General features: G+C 42.7%; 1 protein-coding gene across 1 annotated transcript; it reads left to right on the forward strand.

Moving 5' to 3' along the window:
- Window positions 1-1623: 1623 nt before the first annotated feature.
- On the forward strand, window positions 1624-11985 carry LOC309354755 (vomeronasal type-2 receptor 26-like; the record flags this gene model as incomplete). Its single annotated transcript, XM_081885026.1, has 6 exons — window positions 1624-1769; window positions 2759-3050; window positions 3549-4403; window positions 5409-5636; window positions 8407-8533; window positions 11084-11985. 6 exons carry the CDS (start codon window positions 1624-1626, stop codon window positions 11983-11985), a joined length of 2550 nt encoding a protein of 849 aa, XP_081741152.1.
- Between the last annotated feature and the right edge of the window lie 11281 nt (window positions 11986-23266).

The raw sequence follows: 23266 nt of genomic DNA on the forward strand, positions 1-23266 counted from the left end.
TAACTGTCAATAGTAGTATCTAAATGGAATATTCATTCACCTGCTAGTCAACAATCAGTAGGTAAAAAAGGATTGCCTATGTGTTCAGGGGAGGCGGAATCTTGTGCAGATATGAGTGAATTGGGTCATCCTGTCTGCAAGTCACCGATTCTGCATCCAGTCCCCACTGAATAATACATAGAATACATAGGAAACTGAATACAAATAAATGCACAGGAAAAAATGGTTTCTTGAGACTGAAATTTTGGCATTAGATAAATAGAGCTGGTCAAATGAAATGGGCAAACGTTTGAGATCTACCCATTCACAATGGTTTTCACTAGCAGTTCCCTCTGACAACCAATAAAGGTAGGCATGAGGTTTAAATACTACTCGTGTTTCAGTTAAAAGTGTTGTAAATGTCATATGAGAAACTGGGTTGGCAAAACTGGACTCCACACACCATCTGGTGTCATAATGAATATACAATGCTTATAAAGTGCTTTTTCTTTCTCAATGTAGCTGAGTCCCTAATTGCTTCCAAACTACAGCCAACTTGTTCTTCTCTGAGACATTCTTCTTGCCTTCAGCTACAGATTGCATCTCGGCATAGTCCAAGCCCTTTAACCTCCCATCCACATTCTGGGTCTCTCTGGCCACCCCTTCCTTTTGGGTACCTGGCAGCTGGGCTCCAGGGTCACTTGCAGACTCCCATAGCATCTCACCATACAAGGTTCCCACCTCACAGAGAGCCATACTTTTCTCTGCAAGGAGACTTCTAATGCACTCTGCTTGCAGCTGCTTCAATTCATTGAAGCACTGGTTCTGCCACTGCCCCATTAGGTTAAGCTGCAGGCTTTGCCATTGCTCCATTCCCTCATGCTGCCTTTGCTGCTTTAGCATAAACTTGAACTGCTCAAGAAGTGTTGCTGACACTGTCATCCAATAAAACTGAATGTTGGAAAAACCATGCCAGTCAAAAGGAAGTACATTTGGGGGGCCATGAAGTTATGGGCACCCTCCATTACCTCATGCTGCCTTTGCTGCGGTAGCATCAACATGAACTGCTCAAGAAGTTGGCAGATCCATGCCAGTCAAAATAAAGTACATTTCTGGGGCCCTGAAGTTTGAATGGGGGGGGGCATCCTAACCACCTCCATGGAAAAAGAAAAAAACCTCTGTTCAGATGCCATACTCTTCCTTCCTTCCTTCCTTCCTTCCTTCCTTCCTTCCTTCCTTCCTTCCTTCCTTCCTTCCTTCCTTCCTTCCTTTCTTTCTTTCTTTCTTTCTTTTTTGCAACTCCATTTGTGAATACCAATATTAAGTTGATGATTACCTACTCCTGTAATTAGGAAAAGGGCTGTAATTAATTCAACTACTTGGCGAAGCTCCTCCCCGAGGATTTTCAGTGGAGAAAAGCAAAAGTAATAGCCCAGTGTATGAAGGATAATATAAAAAATCACTTTATAAGTTAGTTGTAGAAGCAGGAACTCAGAAAAATCAAGGAATTACCTGTTTGAATCTCCTAAGATGGGATAGAACAATCTGTGTTTAGAGAGATAATTGGTACTGAGGATGGTGATATTAGTAGTCTTGATACTGGTACTACTTTCTCACATGGCATGCAAGTTTCACAATAACTGCATGGTAAGAGATCCACACAATCCACTTCACGAGTATCATCAGTTGAGAGGCAACATAATTGGTGGCATCACTTCTCAGACCTTCATAATCTCCAACTCGCTAACCTTCATTGAAGCACCTCCACCCGTGTTGTTTGAAGAGCTCGCGTAAGACCTTGTTGTTATTGTTTGTTGTTTCTATTTCTGTTTCCACTAAGGATGTGAATTACAGTCTTTGCCCAAGTTTGTCAAACAATTTTCAAGTGGTGAACTTGAAATATTAATTTAATTATATTCAGAATGGAGACAGATCAAGTTCATCTGATTTTGACAATACTAGTGATGGCTTCCTCCACTTAAACATTTTAGAAACTACTATCAATGAAGGCAGAAATATTAATGAATCAGTGATAAGCTCTCTTAATTTCTGTTTCTTACCACTTGCTCTGATCGATGTCATTTACAATTTCAAAATGTCTTTGTAAGAGAGCTGGGTGTGTGTGTGTTGAATTCAAAGCTAAGTCTGTATATATCTGTAAATAATAAGGAAGGGGGATGCCAAGGGAGAAGCAACAGTTTTACAAGACATGGTAGTTTCTCCAAATAAAGAATACAACTCTAATTCTAGTGCAGTTATCACCACACTCTGAACATGTTCTAAAATGTAGATTTCACCTTAAACTGGTGCTGGTACCAAGAACTTATAAAGTGTTCTGTATTCTGAGGCTTTCTAGAAAGAAAGAAAGAAAGAAAGAAAGAAAGAAAGAAAGAAAGAAAGAAAGAAAGAAAGAAAGAAAGAAAGGGAGTAGGTTTGACCTATGGAAAATGTAACTTGAAAAAAGAGACATTGCGCATCCCTTTATAAACGAAGAAAACTTTAATAAAAAAAATACAGCCTTCTGAAAATGTCAAATCGTATGGTTCGTGATAACACACGGAACTTTATATTGGTAATTTATAAATAAAGTATATTAAGTGCATTGTTGTAAAGGAGAATACAGTTGTCTAAGATTTGAGCAACCCACCAAAGGCTAAGCATTGCCTAAAGACAGTTTGTACATAAATACTGAAAGGAATAATAAGGAAGGAGAGGCAGGACAACATAGTACATATTTTACAATGTGGGGGATGTTCTCATAAGCTGTACTGTCTTTTAGTGTAGTGCCTAAGTATTACCAGCACATCCTGGCTTTGGCATTTGCTGTAAAGGAGATAAATGAAAACTCTCAGATTTTACCCAATACTTCCTTGGGCTTCCACATTTATGACAGTTACTTCAATGCAAAGAATACCTATCATGCCACAATGCAGCTTATGTCTTCAAAAGAAAAAATAGTTCCCAACTACATATGTGACATTGAGAATAAATTAATAGCGGTTGTTGGGGGACTGGAGCCTCTAATTTCTCGTTATATTGCAACTGTATTGGATATCTACAAGATTCCACAGGTAGGTTGTGTAGATGTCTCTATTTCTTTGTGGAATATGGGTTTCATCCATTTAAATGCTTATTTTCACCACACAGAAAAGATTGTGGGTGTTGAAACAGAAGTGGTTGAAAGCATGTGGGAAATATTTCTTTGTGTAGGAATGTAAAATTGAAGCTGAGATACAGGTCTTCATAAATGAGAGGCACCTACAGAAGAAAGTACATTCTCTAGTGACAGAAGGTAGGTGGAAGGCAGGCATATCAGCAATAATTACAGCCAGAACTAATGACAGGCAGAGAAATCACCTGACCTGTTGTAAGAGGCAAGCAGGTGTAGACTTTCTGAGAAAAGGCAGCGCCCCATTTTCCCTACATTTTCCCCATTGAAAATGTTCTTGTGCGTGTAATTAAAAATTTATGCATCAACTTTTTGAAGAAACGGATTATGTGGGCCAAAGTTGAGCTCCTATTCATTCATTCATTCATTCATTCATTCATTCATATTTCCTTTTATTTAGCTCATATATGGCCCTGCTCCAGTGATGAATGATAAAACCAAAGGCCTTTCCTTCTACCAAATGTCTCCTAAAGATGCTCTTCAGCATGCAGGCATTCTGACTTTGCTTCTCCATTTCAATTGGACGTGGATTGGGATCCTTACATCCAATGATGAATATGGAGAAAGATTTGTGCAGACAGTGTTTCCAGTATTCTCCAGAAAGGGTATTTGTTTTGCCTTCATAGAAAGAAGCAGCAAATTTACCATTGTCACAGAAATTAATGACATGCTACATGAGAGAGCCAAAATATATGATAAAATCATCGACAGCAAAGCCAATGTAGTGGTTGCTAATGCAGAATCTTATCTCATTGTTTTTTTGAGGTGGCTACCATATATCTCAGAAAGAGAAGGCACAATAAATAAAGGAAAAGTGTGGATAGTAACAGCTCAGATAGAGCTCACTTCAATGGTGTATCAAAGAACATGGGATACAGATATAGTCCATGGTGTTCTGTCCTTCTCTATGCACTCCGGTGATCTGCCAGGATTCAAGACATTTATTGAAAGCAAAAGCCCTTCATTCACAACAGGAGATGGCTTTATCAGGGATTTCTGGCAGCAGGCCTTTGGTTGTGTATTCCAAAGTATAGATGGGGATAAGGTGGATGGAGACATTTGCACAGGAAAAGAGAAGTTGGAAAGCCTTCCTGGGACATTTTTTGAAATGAGCTTAACTGGCCACAGCTACAGCATCTACAATGCTGTTTATGCTGTGGCACATGCTTTACACTCTATGTCTTCATCTCGAGTGAATCACCACTCATTGGTTGATGGAAGGTGGATGAACTTTCAGAATCAGCAGGTGTTGCAGGTAATGGGATGATGTTCCTTCTGTTGGAAGGCAAAATACTTCTCAGAATATATAACAATATGCTCCAATCAGATCCTTCTTGTGGGCATCCTGTTGACATATGGTTGGGCACTGTAAGAACCATATTCTGGACTAGATAGGCTTTTGGACTGATCTAACAGGTCTCTTATGATTCTGTCTGACAAAAGGTCTTGACAAACTCTTCTCTTCCTCTAAGTTGCATGTTTTTCCTCCATGTTACTGTCAGCAGGTTCTGAGACTATAGAATTGTAGAGTTGGAAGGGACCACTAGGGCAATCTAGTCCAACTGTGCAATCTACTGCAAGAACTGTATGCTGGACCAGGGAGGCTTTGGACTGATCTAGCAGGTCTATTTTTATTCTGTCTAATAAATGTCTCCCCAAACTATGGTTTCCGTATGTCAAAAAGTGAAAAGCCAAACACAAAGTTTTTGAGGTTTTTTGGCAAAGTTGTTGAGATTTCAGCCATTTCAGATAATTCTGCCCAGACACAATACTGGACCTATGGCAGCCCTAACCCAAACTCTGCCCATCCTCTCCATCTTCTTTCTCTATATTAATTTGAGCATGTTCTGAGATTATACAGTTGTGGAGTTGGAAGGGGTCACTAGGCTTTAAATGAAGGATCCACCGGGGCAGCAAATCCTGATGTTGGTATTTCTTTCCCCTTTGCTCCTATTGTATATCATCTATCACCCGTTCTTCCCTGGTGCCATCTTTGGGTCCTGTGATTCACACTGGGAGTTCAGTGTGTAGTTGGTTACAAAAAAAAAGGCCCAAGACACACCCCACACAAGATACTTCTAAAAAAACAACAATATTGCAATGAAGTGTTGTTTGGCAAATGTGACACTGACTTTCATATGTCTGAGCATGAAAACAAAGAACTATGCTGCTTCCACCCAGGGAAGATTTTGTATGACATACTGTGAAAGATTCCACAGAAATGCAGCTTCTCCTAAGCTTCTTTTCCTTTTCAACTCAGCTCCATCACTTTCTGAAAATTGTCTCCTTTAACAACAGTGCTGGAGACAAGATCTCCTTTGACCAGAATGGGGAGTTAGTGACTGGATTTGATATTATTAACTGGATTATTTCCTCAAACCAATCCTTTCATAGAGTGAAAGTTGGGAGAATGGATCCCCAGGGTTCTCCGGACCAAGTGTTCACCATCAACAAGGTTGCCATCACATGGCACAATTGGTTTAATCAGGTATGAATCAGTTGGGAACTGCTTGGGAAACCATTCAGTTTCAACGAATGGGCAATGTTCAGCCCATAACAAATACCAAGTTTTGATTAGAAATGATACAACCTATGTAGAAAGTAAGACTCAAAAAATATCTGCACTATTTCCTTTGCTGTTGAATATATTAAATGTGTTGAAAAGAATAAACATATATTTCTGCTAGTTTGATTACACACACAATGCCACAACAAGATGTCTTTGAGAAGACTGGATGCAGGATGTAATTGCAGAAGTGTTCTCTCCACTTGCAATTTCTTTTTTTAGAATAATAATAATATTTATTAAGTTTTCCAATTTGACAATCAAATAAAGGCCACATTAAAGACATTCTGAATTATAAAATAATCAAACAGTCCAAATATTAAGCCAAATCATAAATCTTTGTTTGTCTTCCCATGCTCTGAGGTTGGACGATTGCCATCATCTCACATTTGCGCTGCTTTCTTAATTAGTCCAGGTGGTTCCCAAAAATCAATCCTATGTTAATCCGTTCATTTCCACAGCCTCTGAGTTCGTCAAGCAAGCAAGTTATATCAAAACAGTATGTTTCTGTGTGGGTGTTTATTTTCTTCCATGTCTTTCACTTTTGCTTTTTCATGCCAGTAGTTATCCAATATGTAAAAGGTAAAGGTAAAGGTACCCCTGCCCATACGGGCCAGTCTTGACAGACTCTAGGGTTGTGCGCTCATCTCACTCTAGAGGCCGGGAGCCAGCGCTGTCCGCAGACACTTCCGGGTCACGTGGCCAGCGTGACGAAGCTGCTCTGGCGAACCAGAACCAGAGCAGCACACGGAAACGCCGTTTACCTTCCCACTATAAAGTGGTACCTATTTATCTACTTGCACTTATGGGTGCTTTCGAACTGCTAGGTGGGCAGGAGCTGGGACCGAACGACGGAAGCTCACCCCGCCGCGGGGATTCGAACCGCCGACCATGCGATCGGCAAGTCCTAGGTGCTGAGGTTTTACCCACAGCGCCACCCGCGTCCCATATCCAATATGACACGTCCCAAAATGGAGGAAATCTGGCTTTCTGCCAGTTGTTCCAGGCATATGTCCAAACCTTTCCATTTCATCTTATACCAGAACAGATAAGCCTGTACTTTACAGGCTGTACAGATAAGCCTCTTCCGCTTTACAGGCTGTACAGATAAGCCTCTTCCGCTTTTAACAACCCATCAGAATTAATTGCAAGTTTGTAAATCTTTTCCACACAGTTAATAATTGCGTACCTAATCAATCTGTATTCAGACTTTCCAGGAGGGGTTGCCAAGTAAAGTCACAAATACGCAATATATCAAAAAGAAACAAAGGTGGCTCCCCCCTTTTTTGTTCTGACATAAAAGTTCCATAGTAAAGATAATCTCTCTTCCACTTGAATCCTTTGGCTCCTCAGTGGCTGAATCAGTTAGCAGAGTAGTTTATCTCCCCTCACTCAGAGTATGCCCATTAATTAAGTCCAAATTATCATATTAAAAAAATGGAGTTTGTTCACTCAGGCGGCGACTTTGGAGAGTTACCAAAGAGACACATGGTGTTTTCCACCCAGAGCCCCCTGCCACCTCATTTCTACTACATTGGGGCAGGTGTTGGGTGATCTGCTTGTGAAGCTGCCCCCACTAGCCCCAGAGTTGGGGGGTTGGGAGGATGATTACTCCCATCTCATCCTCAAAATATCCCATGTAAAATGACACAGATGTAATCAACAGCCTCAGCCATGGCAAGCCAAACCAGAAGTTCCCCACTTGCAATTTCTAGAGATTGGTATTCAGAGGCTTGTTGCTTACAATGGTTGAGGTAGTAGCCCTTGATAGAATTATCCTCTATGAATTTGTCTAATCCTTTTTAAAGGCATCCAGGTTTGTAGCCAGTGCTCATTTTGGTGAATTTTGGATTTTAACTATTTTCTTTTATGAAGAAGTACATCTTTTTGTTATGAATATTACAACATTCAGCTTCAGTGTAAGATATTTTGTTGTTGCTGTTGTTTAGTCGTTTAGTCGTGTCTGACTCTTCGTGACCCCATGGACCAGAGCACGCCAGGCACTCCTATCTTCCACTGCCTCCCGCAGTTTGGTCAGACTCATGTTTGTAGCTTCGAGAACACTGTCCAACCATTTCGTCCTCTGCCGTCCCCTTCTCCTTGTGCCCTCAATCTTTCCCAACATCAGGGTCTTTTCCAGGGAGTCTTCTCTTCTCATGAGGTGGCCAAAGTATTGCAGCCTCAGCTTCACGATCTGTCCTTCCAGTGGGCACTCAGGGCTGATTTCCTTAAGAATGGATCCGTTTGATCTTCTTGCAGTCTCTGGGACTCTCAAGAGTCTCCTCCAGCACCATAATTCAAAAGCATTAATTCTTTGGCGATCAGCCTTCTTTATGGTCCAGCTCTCACTTCCATACATATTTAGGCTTTATAAATGCATGATTTCATGTATCCTTACTCTTTCCTCTCATCTGCCTTATTTCTAAGCTTAAAAGCCCCAAATGTATTAATCTTTCCCCATAGGCTTCCTTTCCTTTCAATTTGTTTTAAAATGTTTTTAATTTTTAATTTTAATGGTTGTAACCACACTTGGAATACCTTGCACAGCCTGGTTATTTCACATCTCCGATGGATGTCAGATGAAGTTACGAAAGAGTGGTCCCAATTTGGTTTCAGTTATACATGAAGATCATCTTAAGAACTTGAGACTCCTTCTCAAGATAATCATTCTACTCTTTCAATTTCAAATTAGGTCCAGCCTCTTTCTGTATGTTCTGAGAGTTGCTATCCTGGTTCCAGGAAGAAAGTGAAGGAGGGAAAACCATTTTGTTGCTATGATTGCATCCCATGTCCAGAAGGAAAGTTTTCAGACCAGAAGGGTAAGAAATAGAGTGTAGAAAGTTGGGAAAAGTTTGGTCATGGTCAAGGAAACACATCAAAATTGCAGCACCACAAAGCAGAAGCAAAAGTGAATGTGATAGATGCAGAATACTTGGACCAAATGGTATACATGCTAACCTCAATGTGTTTCAAACACTGCTTGTTCATCAGGGGAATACATTAAAATGTGTAGACATTCATATGAGCTGTATCCAGTTGGTATTCATCTGCACACATACTTTCGATTCTTGTGGTGTCCAAAAACAAGTAAATATGATGTTATACTTTGAGGTGGTACACAAATCCTTTCCTTGTATACTGCTCTGTTATTTGATAAAATTGGGGGTTTTTTTATTTCTTTTGGAATTGAATTCTTTTGGAATTGAAAGTGGGAAAACTGTATCTAAACTTCACAAATGAGCAAAGAAATTTTCCAAGCAGGAACATTATGTGACCTGTTAGAGCAGCAAAATAACCAGACTGAACAATGGTGATGGGATATTACCGGGCCAAATCTTTATTGACAGCAGAAGGCAGGACAAAGGTTGGCATGGGTCCCAGGATCACAAAGCATCATTTCACAAGCCCCATGTTGATGGAATGCATCTGCTGGGTTTGGATCACTCCAAATCTGTATGACAGGAGTTGGCCAGTGTGGAATATTGCCATGTTGCAATGCAAGGAAACAAGGTCTCACTGGGGAACCAGGATGCAGATTCTAACCAGGCAGATACTGAACCCATGCTTGGGTTCGCAATGGTCAATCCTCTCCTCAGGCCCCTCAGGGCCCTATACTATGGTGATGCTGCCCAATGCCATTTCCACCCTCATACAAACAATATTATTGTGCCTAAAAAAGGAACACCATAATTTCACTGAGGGAAAGGTGAATAAAAAAACCCAACCAGGTGCCAATCGGGTTGAGAGAAAAAAAAATCCTTTCCAGCCCTTTCAAAGCAAAATGGCTGTGACATCCAAGAGAAGCAGCCTTATATAGGCTTATCCCTCCTCGCTGCAGCAAGGGCTCATGGGACAGCTTTTTCCCATTAACCCATCACACAGAGAAGATACAGTGGTACCTTGGGTTACAAACGCTTCAGGTTACATACGCTTCAGGTTACAGTCTCTGCTAACCCAGAAATATTACCTCGGGTTAAGAACTTTGCTTTGGGATGAGAACAGAAATTGTGCAGCGGTGGCACAGTGGCAGCAGGAGGCCCCATAAGCTAAAGTGGTGCTTCAGGTTAAGAACAGCTTCAGGTTAAGAACGGACCGCCAGAATGAATTAAGTACTTAACCCGAGGTACCACTGTACTTGACAAAACCTTGCCCAGTATTTTGCTGCAATCTGTGGGACACAGTGCTGCTGGACAAAGGTGTCCTCTGCTTATTGGACACAGAACGGTGCTTATAAACAAAAAATGTCTCTAATCTTAGCTCACTACCTTGCAGATTCAACTAATGAGGCAGCTGTGCATCCACAGAGCTCTAAAGTACATGAGACCATAACATTTGCGTGGACAGGCGGAGTCCCCAGATCCCGAGTGGCCCCCCCCCGTCATGTGGAATAACGACTCTAGACAACATGCTATGGGATTAAATTGGCCACAACTTTATTAAATTTCAAATGTGGGTAGACCTTGGCTCAGGCATTGGGCGTTCTCCCTCCCTAGTCCCCAGCCGGGGACCTAGGGAGCATCAGGGTTATCCAGTGTGTGTGTGGGGGATGGGCCGGCTCTGGAGAACATATGTTCAAGCAGAGATAGCCGCCCCCGTTACGCCGCCGCAGGGGAGAGCAATGACGACCTTTCGGCGTACGGCCAAAGCCTCCCTTCAAAACCCCTTGAACGGGGAACCCTGGTATCGCCGCCGCAAAGAGGAAGATGGACTAAAGGATTCCGCCCAAGGCCTGATACCGCCAAAGTTGTGACGTTTTGCTACGGGAAAGGCGAAACCTGCCAATGCAGGGAAATTCCTTTCCGGCCCTTTAACAGCAACCTTATCGTAGCAGCGCCCGCATACCTGTGGAGACAGGTTAACCTGCAAAGCCTATGAAGAAAAGTTAACCTGCAAAAGAAGACATTAACTGAGGGTGGGTAGGGTGGGAGAAGCTCTGGAGCCAAGTGAGGATTACCAATTAAGATCCACCCTCTATTGTGTGGGCAGGTAATCCCTCCCCTATCTGGCCTGGTTTCCCTGGCAATGCTTCCCCCAGGTGGGATTGGACAACTCACTGGGGTAGGCGGGGACCTCCAGGTATCCCACCTGAGGGAAGGCAAAGCCTATGCTGATGGGGCCACTCCAGATCCAGGGCTGCACGCGTCCACGCAAAGGGCGCCCCCCGTTTTAAGTGGGGAGCGGTCATTCCAGAAAGGTAGATGGCACTCCACATAATCAACTCCTCACCTTCCTTATTTTGAGAAGACTGAAACCAAAGGAATATCCTAGTATGAATGGATTGTTTTAGATGTAGAAGAGAAAACATTGCAGTATGTTTGTGAGATGTCTGGAATCAATTTGAAATGAAGCCCATGCCTTTTCTTTTTCAGACATGAATGCCTGTTCTACATGCACAGCAAAAGCCTATCCAAGCAAAACCAGGGATTTCTGTATTCCCAAGTTCATTTCCTTTTTATCATATAAAGAACCACTGGGCATCAGTTTAGCCTTTTTTGCTCTTTTCTTTTGTCTGATAACAGTCTTGGTGCTAGGAATATTTCTGAAGCACCACAACACTCCCATTGTCAAGGCCAACAACCGGAACCTTGCCTATACTCTCCTTATCTCAATCCTGCTCTGCTTCCTTTCTGCATTGCTATTCATTGGACATCCTAAGCAGGTGTTGTGTCTCCTCCGACAAACCACTTTTGGCATGATCTTCTCTGTGGCTGTTTCTTGTGTGTTGGCAAAAACCACTACTGTGGTTCTTGCTTTTATGGCCACCAAACCAGGTTCCAGGATGAGGAAGTGGGTGGGGAGAAGACTTGCCAGTGCCATTGTTCTTTCCTGCTCCCTTATTCAAGCAGGCATTTGTACCGTATGGTTGGTCACCTCTCCCCCATTCCCAGATGTCGACATGCACTCAGTTGCTGAAGAAATTATATTCGAATGCAATGAGGGGTCCATGACTATGTTTTACTGTGTTTTGGGTTATATCAGTTTCCTGGCCATAATCAGCTTTGTTGTGGCGTTCTTTGCCAGGAAATTGCCCAATAGTTTCAATGAAGCCAAATTCATTACTTTCAGCATGTTGGTATTTTGCAGTGTTTGGCTCTCCTTTATTCCATCCTACCTGAGTTCAAAGGGGAAATATATGGTAGCTGTGGAAATCTTTTCTATCTTAGCCTCCAGTGCTGGGCTCCTAGGTTGCATCTTTCTCCCCAAATGTTATATCATTGTGCTGAGGCCTGAGCTGAACAACAGGGAACAACTAATAAGAAGGAAGGTCTGAATAATCTCAGTGTCTTTGTGATTTCCTATTATTTCCAACTCAGGAAATTTTGTGTATGAATTATCATTCAGACTTTTACTGTATTGCTAGAGAAAACTTCTTTTAAATGTCACTGTCCATTACACTTTCTCTGCACTTGGATACTTGTGTGAAGGTAACTCTGTAAACACTTACAACTCATTTAGGAGAGTTTTTTTCTGGAAACATTGAACAGTAACTGAAGTTATTCTTTTAGAGGGAACAACTAATAAGAAGGAAGGTCTGAATAATCTCAATGCCTTTGTGTTTTGCTATTTTGTGCCATTTTGTGTATGAATTATCTTTCAGATCTTTACTGTATTGCTAAAGAAAGCCTCATCTGAGTTAACATATGCCTTTATGTTTCATACATCCCTGGTGTGCAGGATGGGTTCAATAATGGGATTTAAAGCACAACCCCTCCCCCCAAAAAAACCCTGTATCTCTTCATAGATTTAAGCAAAAGCACATTTGGGCAGTGAGGGTCATATTGATGTTCAGGAGGAATGCATTGCTTAATCATCTATCTTTCAGGGCATATATTGGACATTGCTTCTTCAGCTCTTAAATGTACTCCGAGGTTTTTGCATAGAATATAATGCTAGACATGGGTTTCCCAACCTTCCAACTCTTTTTGGACTACAATTCCCATCATTCCTTACCACTGCTACTACTAGCTAGGAATGATGGGAGTCGTAATCCAAAAACAGTTGGAGATCCAAGTTTGGGAAACCCTGAGGCAGACCAACCTTTGTCCCAGCATGACTCCTGAGCTCTCTGTCTGCTGCTGATCCATTCTATATCATTATCTGCATGAATAAAAATCTATTTCTCATTTACAAGTAAGAGTCTCTTGCTGCTTTTTTAAAGTTGGGAGCCAGGACAAAGGACATCATGTGATCAGCTTATCTCAGAAGTTTCAAATTCATCGTACAGTTGCATGCATCATAACAAATAGGGATTTGCATCAGGCTCAGTCAAAACCCAAACTAAATCTATACAGTTTGAAGGAGATATGGGCTTCAACTTAGTCCAGTGGAGGCAGTCTGTGATCACCCCAGGTCAGGCATCCCAGCATGAGCCAGGCCTGTCTGGGGGTGGAGTGTCAGGTGGGAAGAAGGAGCTTTAGCTGCATGCACCTGCTTTCCAGTAAGGGAACACATGCACAGAGTCAAACTGAGCAGGATTTAACCCTCTGCTCATCAGCTGGTGAGTGGAGAATTAAATCCTCCAGGCTGCAGGGGTCTGCTTCATCTGCATATCCCCCACAGGGAACAGTTTTCTCTTCATGCACTGCATCATTCCCAACTCATGTGTTTGAGTTTCAAACTCAAGCAGGATCCCTTCCTATCAAACTATGTGGAAGAGAAAACTTTCCCCCCAGATATGACAGAGATTGTTTCTTCAGCAATTCCCATTGGGAGCACCAACTTTAAATTATTGATCATCTTCTCTGATAATTATGAAAAGGACTGTAATTAATTCCTTGCTCCCTGAGAATTTGCTATGGTCAGAATCAAAACAATTCCCACAGTCTAGAAAGATTGATATAAATAATCACAAGAACATTTAGGTATGCTACCAGAGACTATGAAAAGACAGGGATTCACCTGAATCTCCTGAAATGGAATAGGAGAATGTTTAGAGAGAAGATTAGTGTCCAGAATGGTGGCATTAACAGTCTTGATTATTGTACTACTTCCTCACATGGCATGTAAGTGCCAAAACATTAAATGCATGTTAAGAGACCCACACCCACCACTTCACAAGTATCACCAGCTGGGAGACTTCATCATTGGTGGTATGGCTTCTCAGACCTTCATCATCTCCAGCTCAATAACCTTTGTTCAAGAACCTCCCCCAGTATTGTTTGAAGAGCTTGCGTAAGTAACTTTTGAAAAAGTTTTTGGGTTTCAATTAGGTATCTGAACCAGAGGGAACAATTTTATAAAAGTAAAAAAAATAGATTAATTGAGTGGGGTTGCGGGGGGCTACAGCAATAGTGGTCTTCATCTATTTATCTATATTAGAATGAGGGTATACCAGCTTCTGAAGTTTTTGAATCACATCGTTCATTTTAGTACATGTCAGTATTGAAAGTGTTGCATTCTGAAGAATAGCTGATATTCTTCAATTGTTTCATTTTTGCTAAGACCATCTAAGGCTAAGAAGAAATGTGCACAGTAGTAGTGCAAAGGATATTAAGGGGGGGAGAGGGCAACATGGGGTTCAAAATGTAACTCTAGCAATCTATTTAAAATACCTTCTTACATTCACTTAATTATTCCGTTTAGAGTAGTGCCTAAGAATTACCAGCACATCTTGGCGTTGTCATTTGCAGTCAAGGAGATCAATGAAGACCCTCAGATTTTACCCAATCACACCTTGGGTTTCCACATCTATGACAGCTATTTCAATGCAAAGAGGACCTTTCATGCCACAATACAGCTAATGTCCACAGTGAAAAAAATTGCCCCCAATTACATATGCAACATCCAGAATAAACTAATGGCAGTTGTCGGAGGATTAGACCCTTTAACTTCTCTTCATGTGGCAACTGTATTGGATCCCTACAAGATTCCCCAGTTAAGTTACATTCTGTGTAGATGTTTCTGTATAAGTGGGATGTGGGGTTTTTACACTTATTACTTCCTTTGTCAACACAGATAAAATTGTATGGTTTGGATGCAGAAATGTGTGTATTTGTGGCAAAAGACAAGTGTAAGCTAAGAAACATGTTTATGGATGAGGATCTTGAAAACATAGTGGAACCTTCATATAAATTCAAATTCCATGTAAAGAAAATATTACAAGTCTAGTGTTTGATGAAGGGTATCCAATGTTATAATTAGGAAGTTCTTCTAAATGATTAGAGCCACATCACTAAATAGCAGAACACCTAGAATGGAATTCAGGATTCAGCCTCAATTGATCTTGATGAAGAATTATTCACATGTAAATCACTGTTGGAAGCAGTATGCCTCTGAATATCTGTTGCTAGAAATCATAAGGGTAGAGAGTGCTGTTTCCTTCAAATCCTGCTTACAGATTTTCCACAAGCATTTGGTTAGTGAAAACAGGATGTTTGACTTCGACCTGATCCAACAAGGCTCTTATGTCCTTATGTTTTTATTTGCTTGTGCTTGAGCATACAAATATAAACCCACCCAGTTCATTTAGATATTTCCCCTTCATTGGCTGTAATAGTCAAAGCAGTAGAGTCTGGTTCATAACTGTGAATGAGACTCTTCCTCAGCAACATCAATTTGCCTTCAATCATCTGCCTTTGTTCTTACTTACAACCAGTCCATGAAGCACTGCCTGTGAGCTTCCTCCTCCTTAGTCTCAATGTCACTCCTGTAGAACTCAACAAAGAGCAGGTTGGAGGCCAAATTAAAAATAGATGGCTCTGCCTGTCATTGGCTCTGGCTGCAAGTGTTGTTGGACTCCCTACATTTCACTCTAGCAGTCCCATGTGGAATGTAGCACAGATGGGTTAAAAAAAGAAAAAGGGAGTTGTGAAGGAAGTAACAAGTTGAACCGTTATGCACTTTATCTTGGCTACAATATCAACCAACACTATTACTAATTTCTTATCCATAGTGTGTAAACTTCTATATTGCGTGTGTAGGTCCCCAGGCCACCCCGCAAATAACTTCACACAATAACACGTAATTTAGTTTTGGTTTTTGGGCACTATTTTGGCCACAACTTTATTAAATACAAAATCAGTGAGTGGTTGTTTAGACATTGGTTATGACTATCTGTCCCCCCGCCTGGGACAGAACTGACATCCCGAGGTCCGATCGGTAGCCAGTAGAAGGGAAAGTGTATCTTGGGGATCATTTGAGCTAAGCGTCGGACCCACGCCGCTCACCCCATCAACTCCCCGAAAGCTTGCCTGCCCGGTCCTATGACAAGGATTCCCATGACAGGGATTGGGCGGCCCTGGTCCCATGACAGGGATTGGACGAAATCATGGCAAGCCCCAGGATTCCTTTAACGGAATTCCCTTCAGCGCAACGGGAGGGGCAGGCACGGCCTAACCTGACCCCTCCACCACCAGCATATTATAACCAATGCCTAACCACAACCTTACAAGTTGTGACGAATTGCTGAGTAGTAGGCAAAAACCAAATGGCACAGCCAATCACCAAATGGCAAAATTCCTACTAGGCCCCTGCGCCAAGGCAGACGACCCCATGACAGGCAAAGCAAGGTCAACCGGAAAAGAGGGCGGGCGGGCGGGTGATCCGATGCACTCTGCAAAGAGAAAGAGAAACCAGAGTGCACCAATATTTAAAGACTATGGTCCCACCCACCCAATTTGCAACATACAATTTGCCCCAGCAACCCGGTTACCCAATAATGATGCCAGGCAACAACTATTAACCTGCCTGGCAACAAGAGGCCTGGCCTGGTGGCCCACACCGCAACACATGCTCTCATTTATTGGAGAACATGCTTTGCGTGTGTAGGTCCCCAGGCCACCCCGCAAATAACTTCACACAATAACACGTAATTTAGTTTTGGTTTTTGGGCACTATTTTGGCCACAACTTTATTAAATACAAAATCAGTGAGTGGTTGTTTAGACATTGGTTATGACTATCTGTCCCCCCGCCTGGGACAGAACTGACATCCCGAGGTCCGATCGGTAGCCAGTAGAAGGGAAAGTGTATCTTGGGGATCATTTGAGCTAAGCGTCGGACCCACGCCGCTCACCCCATCAACTCCCCGAAAGCTTGCCTGCCCGGTCCTATGACAAGGATTCCCATGACAGGGATTGGGCGGCCCTGGTCCCATGACAGGGATTGGACGAAATCATGGCAAGCCCCAGGATTCCTTTAACGGAATTCCCTTCAGCGCAACGGGAGGGGCAGGCACGGCCTAACCTGACCCCTCCACCACCAGCATATTATAACCAATGCCTAACCGCCACCCGAGCTTTAACGCTCGCCGCCAACCACTCACAAACCCAACCAGGAACCTAATTTTTCAGCCACAGCATCCAACCAAATATCATTCCCCAAATCAGAAAGGTGCACTCCATCCGCCCGGTAAAGGGCTACCGCCTTAAAATAAATGCTGGGATGGGGAATCACCAAACCACCCAGCTCCAAAACCTTCTTGCACACTGCAGAGTTAATGCGTTTTCTGGCCTTCTCAGCAGCCTCCGGGCGGGGAACGCCGCGCCAGGATTGCCTCTGCAACAAGTGAGACCAAATAATTCTCACAGAAGGAAGCAAGGCGGCCAAATGCTCCAAGTCCCTCATGATAATGGAGCGCAAAGAAAGGCAATCAACAGTTGCCACATCATTTTCCCCCAGCTGAACTACCATGGCCGAAGGGGGAGGGGAAGAAAGCAGCCGACGCTCAATAAGCGGCAAAAACTCTTCCCACAGCATTCCGCGTCTGGAAATCCATGACACTTGCACGCGCTGGGGGAGGCCAAGACACGATCCCCTGGCAGATTGCCTCGCTCTGATGCCAGCCCAATGAATAATGCTGTGTCCCACTATCCAGACGCGGACCGGCTCTACAAGTGGAAAAAACAAGCATTAGTAACAAAATCAATATTTGTTACGCACATAACCCTTGAAGGCATCAGATTTCCACCTCCCCAGATCCTTAATCCTGGCAGCTGACAAGCCCCAATGGGCTGCCATGGTCGCTGCCCCTATGCGAAAAGAATGAGGGGCAAAACCAGATGCCGAGATTCCACACGCCACGATAACCTTACGCATGATTTTTGCGAACTGGTGACGCGCCAGAGGGCGACCACCTTCATGCAAGAGCAAGGGACCATCCCCAGGAGGCCTCAAGGCCAAGTACCTCCTTAAGTCCTTGACCGGGCATGGGCCCGCCTCCCCAGTGGCGGGGAGGCGGATAACCTCCCCCCGACCCAACTGGTCAGTTTTTGAGTTACGCACTAATAGTCTCAACTCCAGGGGGGATACGCTAATATCCTGGAAGAGCAACCCACGGGAACCACCAGCAGAATTGCGCTCCACTACAACCTCTCCCACCCGGAGGGCTCCGAAAAATGCTAATGAAAACGCCGCTGAAAAAAGGCGTACTTCATATTTAGACCAGCACACACTCCTCAACTTGGAGCGCATTCTGGACAACAACTCAAAGGTGACAGGACGCCTGGCAGCCGTCCTGGGGGGGGCAATTCTGCCCCACCCTTCCATGGCCTTACGCACCACGAACCTTTTACAAGGATCCTTGTCATACAAAGACTTGCTGAAAAAAGAAATCGCTGCAGAATGAATTCTCAAAGTTCTGGCAGCGCGGCCCAGCTGAAACAAATGAGCTAAGTATTGCAAGACATGAGAAGTGGTAGGAGGGGGTTTAAAATTGCAGGATGCCGACTGCGTGAATTTTAAAAAATCAGCCCAAGCTTTTTTATAGGATCGCAAAGTGGACGTAGAAATGGAAGCTGCTACTCCCTGCATAACTAAGTGTTGCCAAGATTCCAGAGGTGCGGTGGAAAATACTCTGGAAGCTTCTGAGCTTCTGGAGCCAGGGACCAGAATCGCTCCATCTGAAAACGGGATAGAGCATCAGCAATCCGGAGGCGGCGCGAACGGCAATGGCTGCCAGCTCCTGAACGGGAGAGGGTAGCTCCGTTGAAACGGGTCGCCCGCTACGGCGAAGCGGGGACCCATCCAGAAAAACCACAGGCAGCAGAAGCCTGTGGTCCTGAGACCCGGCGGGCGCCAAAAGCAGCCCCTAAAACGACGAAGGGACCCCGTAAGGGGCTCCGGACCGCGGAGGGGGTAGCGGCGCTGTGGGTCGTTGCGCGATCAACGGAGCGAAGCCGCGTCGCTGTTGCCGGTGAGCGCTGACCTTTCTTCTTGAAACTGCTAACTTTGGAAAGCAGCAACCCGTGAGTAATTTGGACACTATACTTCTAAAGCCTCTAAAAATTGTGAATTTGGCTGAAAGCGGAGTGACGAAAAACAGGAAGTCCGTCTTCCGCTGACACTGAACTTGAAAGTAAAGAGCAGGAGGAGTGGAGACAAAGAGTAATTTTTTGCATTGACTGATCTGGCATCTATTTAAACTGTTGTTTCTGGCTGATTTAAAGACTTTAAGTGGCTGTTTTTTGGACCTTCATTGAGACAAGGGTACCTGTCTTCTGTTGATTTATTGGATTACAAATAAAAGTAAGAAACCCAGGTACTGGAGCTGCCTGAGTAACTGAGCAGTCAGCCTGCAAGCTTTGGATACTTTGAATCTGAACTTTGGAACATACTGAGTTTGAATTTGTTACTTTGAAACACTTGTGGTCTAAGCACTTTTGGAAACAATGTCTGGCTTTAAGTTTTAACTCTGCTAAAACTTATCTTTGTGAAGATCTTTGGAGATTAATTCAGACTTTCTAACTTTAATTGGATTGGACTTCCTCCCCAAAGACATTCTAAGCTCCACCTAGAGGATTTTTGGATTTACAGCAGTGACTTTGTTTTACTTTCTCTTTCCCGGCCTCCTGTTTGAGTGTTACCATCTGGGCTCTTACTTTCTCATGGGAACAATTCAGTTTGACCTTGGCTTTTAGATAACTTTGGAATGAGTGGAACAAGAAAAAGGGGAAGAACCAGACAAACAACGTTAACTTTACCGACAGTCTCACAGCGTAGATCATCTGTGCCTGCTTTGCCTACTACTTTGCCTCCTGAGGCAGAAGCGGCCTCCCTGCTACAATCAGGGGAGGGAGAAACTGAGGAATTACAACTGGAAGATATGGCCTCAGGAGCAAGTGGCACTATTTTGGAGAAAATTTTTGAAAAATTGGAGGCTCTGGACAGAAAGGCTGACCAGCAATCAGCTAAAATTGACTTAAACACAGAAAGTTTAAATAGACTAACTGGACAAGTTGCACAGAATGTTCAATCTATTGGAGAATTGAAGGAGGCTGTAGGTGAAAATCGGAAACTGGCGGAAGACACTAGCCAAAGATTGGGACAGCTTGAAAAAGAAGTAAGACCACTCAGCAAACAAGTAGGAGAACACCAGATCTACTTTTCCATGACAGAACTTCGGAACAGGGAGGCCAATTTAAGGATACGCTCAATTCCAGAAGTGGAAGAAGGTAACTTAACTGAGTTCCTTACCAAGGAATTTTCCAAGTTTTGGAACTTAGAAGAAAAAGACTTTAAAATACTATCTGCTTTTAGGCTTGGAAGACTTATAAAGAAGGAGAAGCCCAGAGACTGTTTGATAATATTGAGATCAAAGGAGGAAAGGGACAAGACGGAAAGTCACTGGATATTTTGGACAAAAGAATTGAAATTTATAAGGATATTCCTAAACAGCTGTTGGATCTTCGAGCAGACTACTCGGAATTAGTAAAACTGCTAAGGAGCAACTCAATCATCTTCAGGTGGGAGTTTCCCCAAGGTTTGTCGTTTACTTTCAGAGGGAGGAAGATTAAAATTAGAACGCCGGAGGATAGAGACAAGTTTTTGGTGGCACACGGAGAAGATCTTCATAAGGGACTTGGATTACCCCCAGGGCCTGAACCTCCGGGGGTTCCTGCACCCTCGGACCCCCAAAAATCTGACAATAAGGTACCCCCACAGCAAGAATAACCAGATATATTCAGGATGTCTCTGCAACTTTTGAGCTGGAACATAAATGGCTGTAACATTCCAGGAAAAAGGAGAAAAATCTTTCACATTTTAAAAAAGGAACATTTGGACATTATTTGCTTACAGGAAACACATGTGACCAGGCTCCACAGAAAAGTGTTAATAAATAAAAGACTTGGTCAGGAATTTATATCTTCGGATACAGTTAAAAAGAGAGGTGTGGTAATTTATGCAAAAGAGAGCCTTTCACCTAAATTTCTGTTTAAAGATGAGCATGGAAGAATTTTGGCGATAGAAATACAACATCAAGGGGAAAAAATACTGATATTAGGAATTTATGCTCCAAATGAAGGAAAATCGGAATTCTATAAGAAGTTGCATGAGACCATGCTGGACTATCTGGACTACAACAACATCATTATGATGGGAGATATGAATGGAGTTGTATCAACCAATATGGATAAGTCACAGAGCCAAAAAATTTCTAAAGATGGGAGACTACCAAAGACCTTCTTTGAAATGACAGACAATATGGACTGGATTGACATTTGGAGAGTGAGAAACCCCTTGGGAAGGGAAGGAACATTTTTCTCTGAAGCCCAACTGACTTGGACAAGAATCGACCAGATATGGATAACTAGAGGTCTGGCACCTAAGATCAGAAAGGTGGAAATCTGCCCAAAGACATGCTCCGACCATAACGCACTGAGAATGGACATGACATTGATTCCAACCGGTTCCTTCAGATGGAAGATGAATGATGGCCTGTTTAGAGATCAGGAGATCACTAAGAAGGCCCAAAAAGCCCTAAAGGATTATTTTGAGATCAATATGAACACCACAGTGGAAAAAAGAACTATCTGGGACGCAAGTAAGGCCGTGATGAGGGGGTTCCTGATACAACAGAACACAGTAAAGAAAAGGAAACAAAACGAAAGGAAAGATAAAATTTTGGAAAAAATCAAGGAGTTGGAGAAGAAGTTAAGACTTAATCCGAAGTCCCAGCCGATTCTGAGAGAAATTAAACTTTACCAAGCACAGTATTGTAAACTGATAAATCAGGAAATAGAATGGAAAATCAAACTAATGAAACAAAAAACTTTTGAGTCGGCTAATAAATGTGGAAAACTGCTAGCTTGGCAGTTGAAGAGGAGACAAAAGTTAAACACAGTGACAAACTTAGAGATTGAAGGAAGATGTATCCAGAACCCCGGAGAGATTAGAAAGTGTTTCCAGAGATATTTCAAAAAATTATACACTCAAGGGCCACAAGATGAAGCAGCGATTAAACAATTTCTAAAGACAAATGGACTGGCAAAGTTGTCAGAAGAAAATAGATCAATTCTGAATGGCAAAATAACACGACAAGAGATCGAGCAGGCCATCCAAAATATGAAACAGGGCAAATCACCAGGACCAGATGGGCTGACCTCCAAGTATTATAAGACATTGAAAGACTATTTGATACAACCACTGATGGAGGTCAGCAATGAAATTTTAGAGGGGAAGAAGGCGCCAGAATCGTGGAAAGAAGCCTTCATCACATTGATACCAAAATCGGAAACTGAAAAGACACAGCTTAAGAACTACCGTCCCATCTCCCTTTTAAATGTGGATTATAAAATATTCGCAGACGTTTTGGCAAGTAGATTCAAGAGGGTTTTAAACAAAGTAATCCATAAAGACCAGGCAGGCTTTCTCCCAGGTAGACATATGTCTGCCAATACAAGGAACATTATAGATATATTGGAGCTTTTACAAACAGACATAAATACTAAAGCTGTTTTAATTTTTATAGACGCGGAGAAGGCCTTTGATAACATATCCTGGAAGTTTATGAAAGGGAATCTAAAAGAAATGGGAGTGGGCCGGGGGTTTGAGAATGGGATTGATGCAATATATTCAGAACAAAAGGCTAAACTGATAGTTAACAATGTGGTTACAGAAGAGTTTAAAATTGAAAAAGGAACACGACAAGGCTGTCCGATTTCCCCGTTACTATTTATCTCGGTCCTGGAGGTGCTCTTGAACACGATTAGAGGGGACAGGTTGGTGGAAGGGATACAGGTCGGAGCGAAACAATACAAACTTAAAGCGTTTGCAGATGACCTAGTTCTGACATTACAGGAGCCAGAATCTAGTACGAAAAGAGTACTACAACTAATCCAGGATTTTGGTCGGGTGGCGGGATTTAAATTAAATAAGCAAAAAACCAAGGTGTTGGGAAAAAACTTGACAGATATTGAGTCGGAACGGTTTCAGAGAGAGACAGAGTTAACTGTGGTTAAGAAAGTTAAATACCTAGGGGTAAACATAACAGCAAAGAATTTGAGTCTGTTTAAAGATAATTATGAAAAATGTTGGTCTGAAATTAAGAGAGACTTGGATAGCTGGTCAAAACTGAAACTTTCATTGTTAGGTCGAATAGCTGCTATTAAGATGAATGTATTGCCAAAAATGTTATTTTTGTTTCAGACATTGCAGATTGTAGATAAAACGGAGTGCTTCCGGAAGTGGCAGAAAGATATCTCCAAATTTGTCTGGCAGGGCAAAAAGCCCAGAATTAAGTTTAAGATATTAACGGATGCAAAAGAAAGAGGGGGCTTTGCCCTGCCAGACTTAAAGTTGTACTATGAAGCCGCAGCTTTCTGCTGGCTAAAAGAC

This window comes from Podarcis melisellensis (genome assembly GCF_964234715.1).
Source record: "Podarcis melisellensis genome assembly, chromosome: 13".
Taxonomy (NCBI): Eukaryota; Metazoa; Chordata; class Lepidosauria; order Squamata; family Lacertidae; genus Podarcis; species Podarcis melisellensis.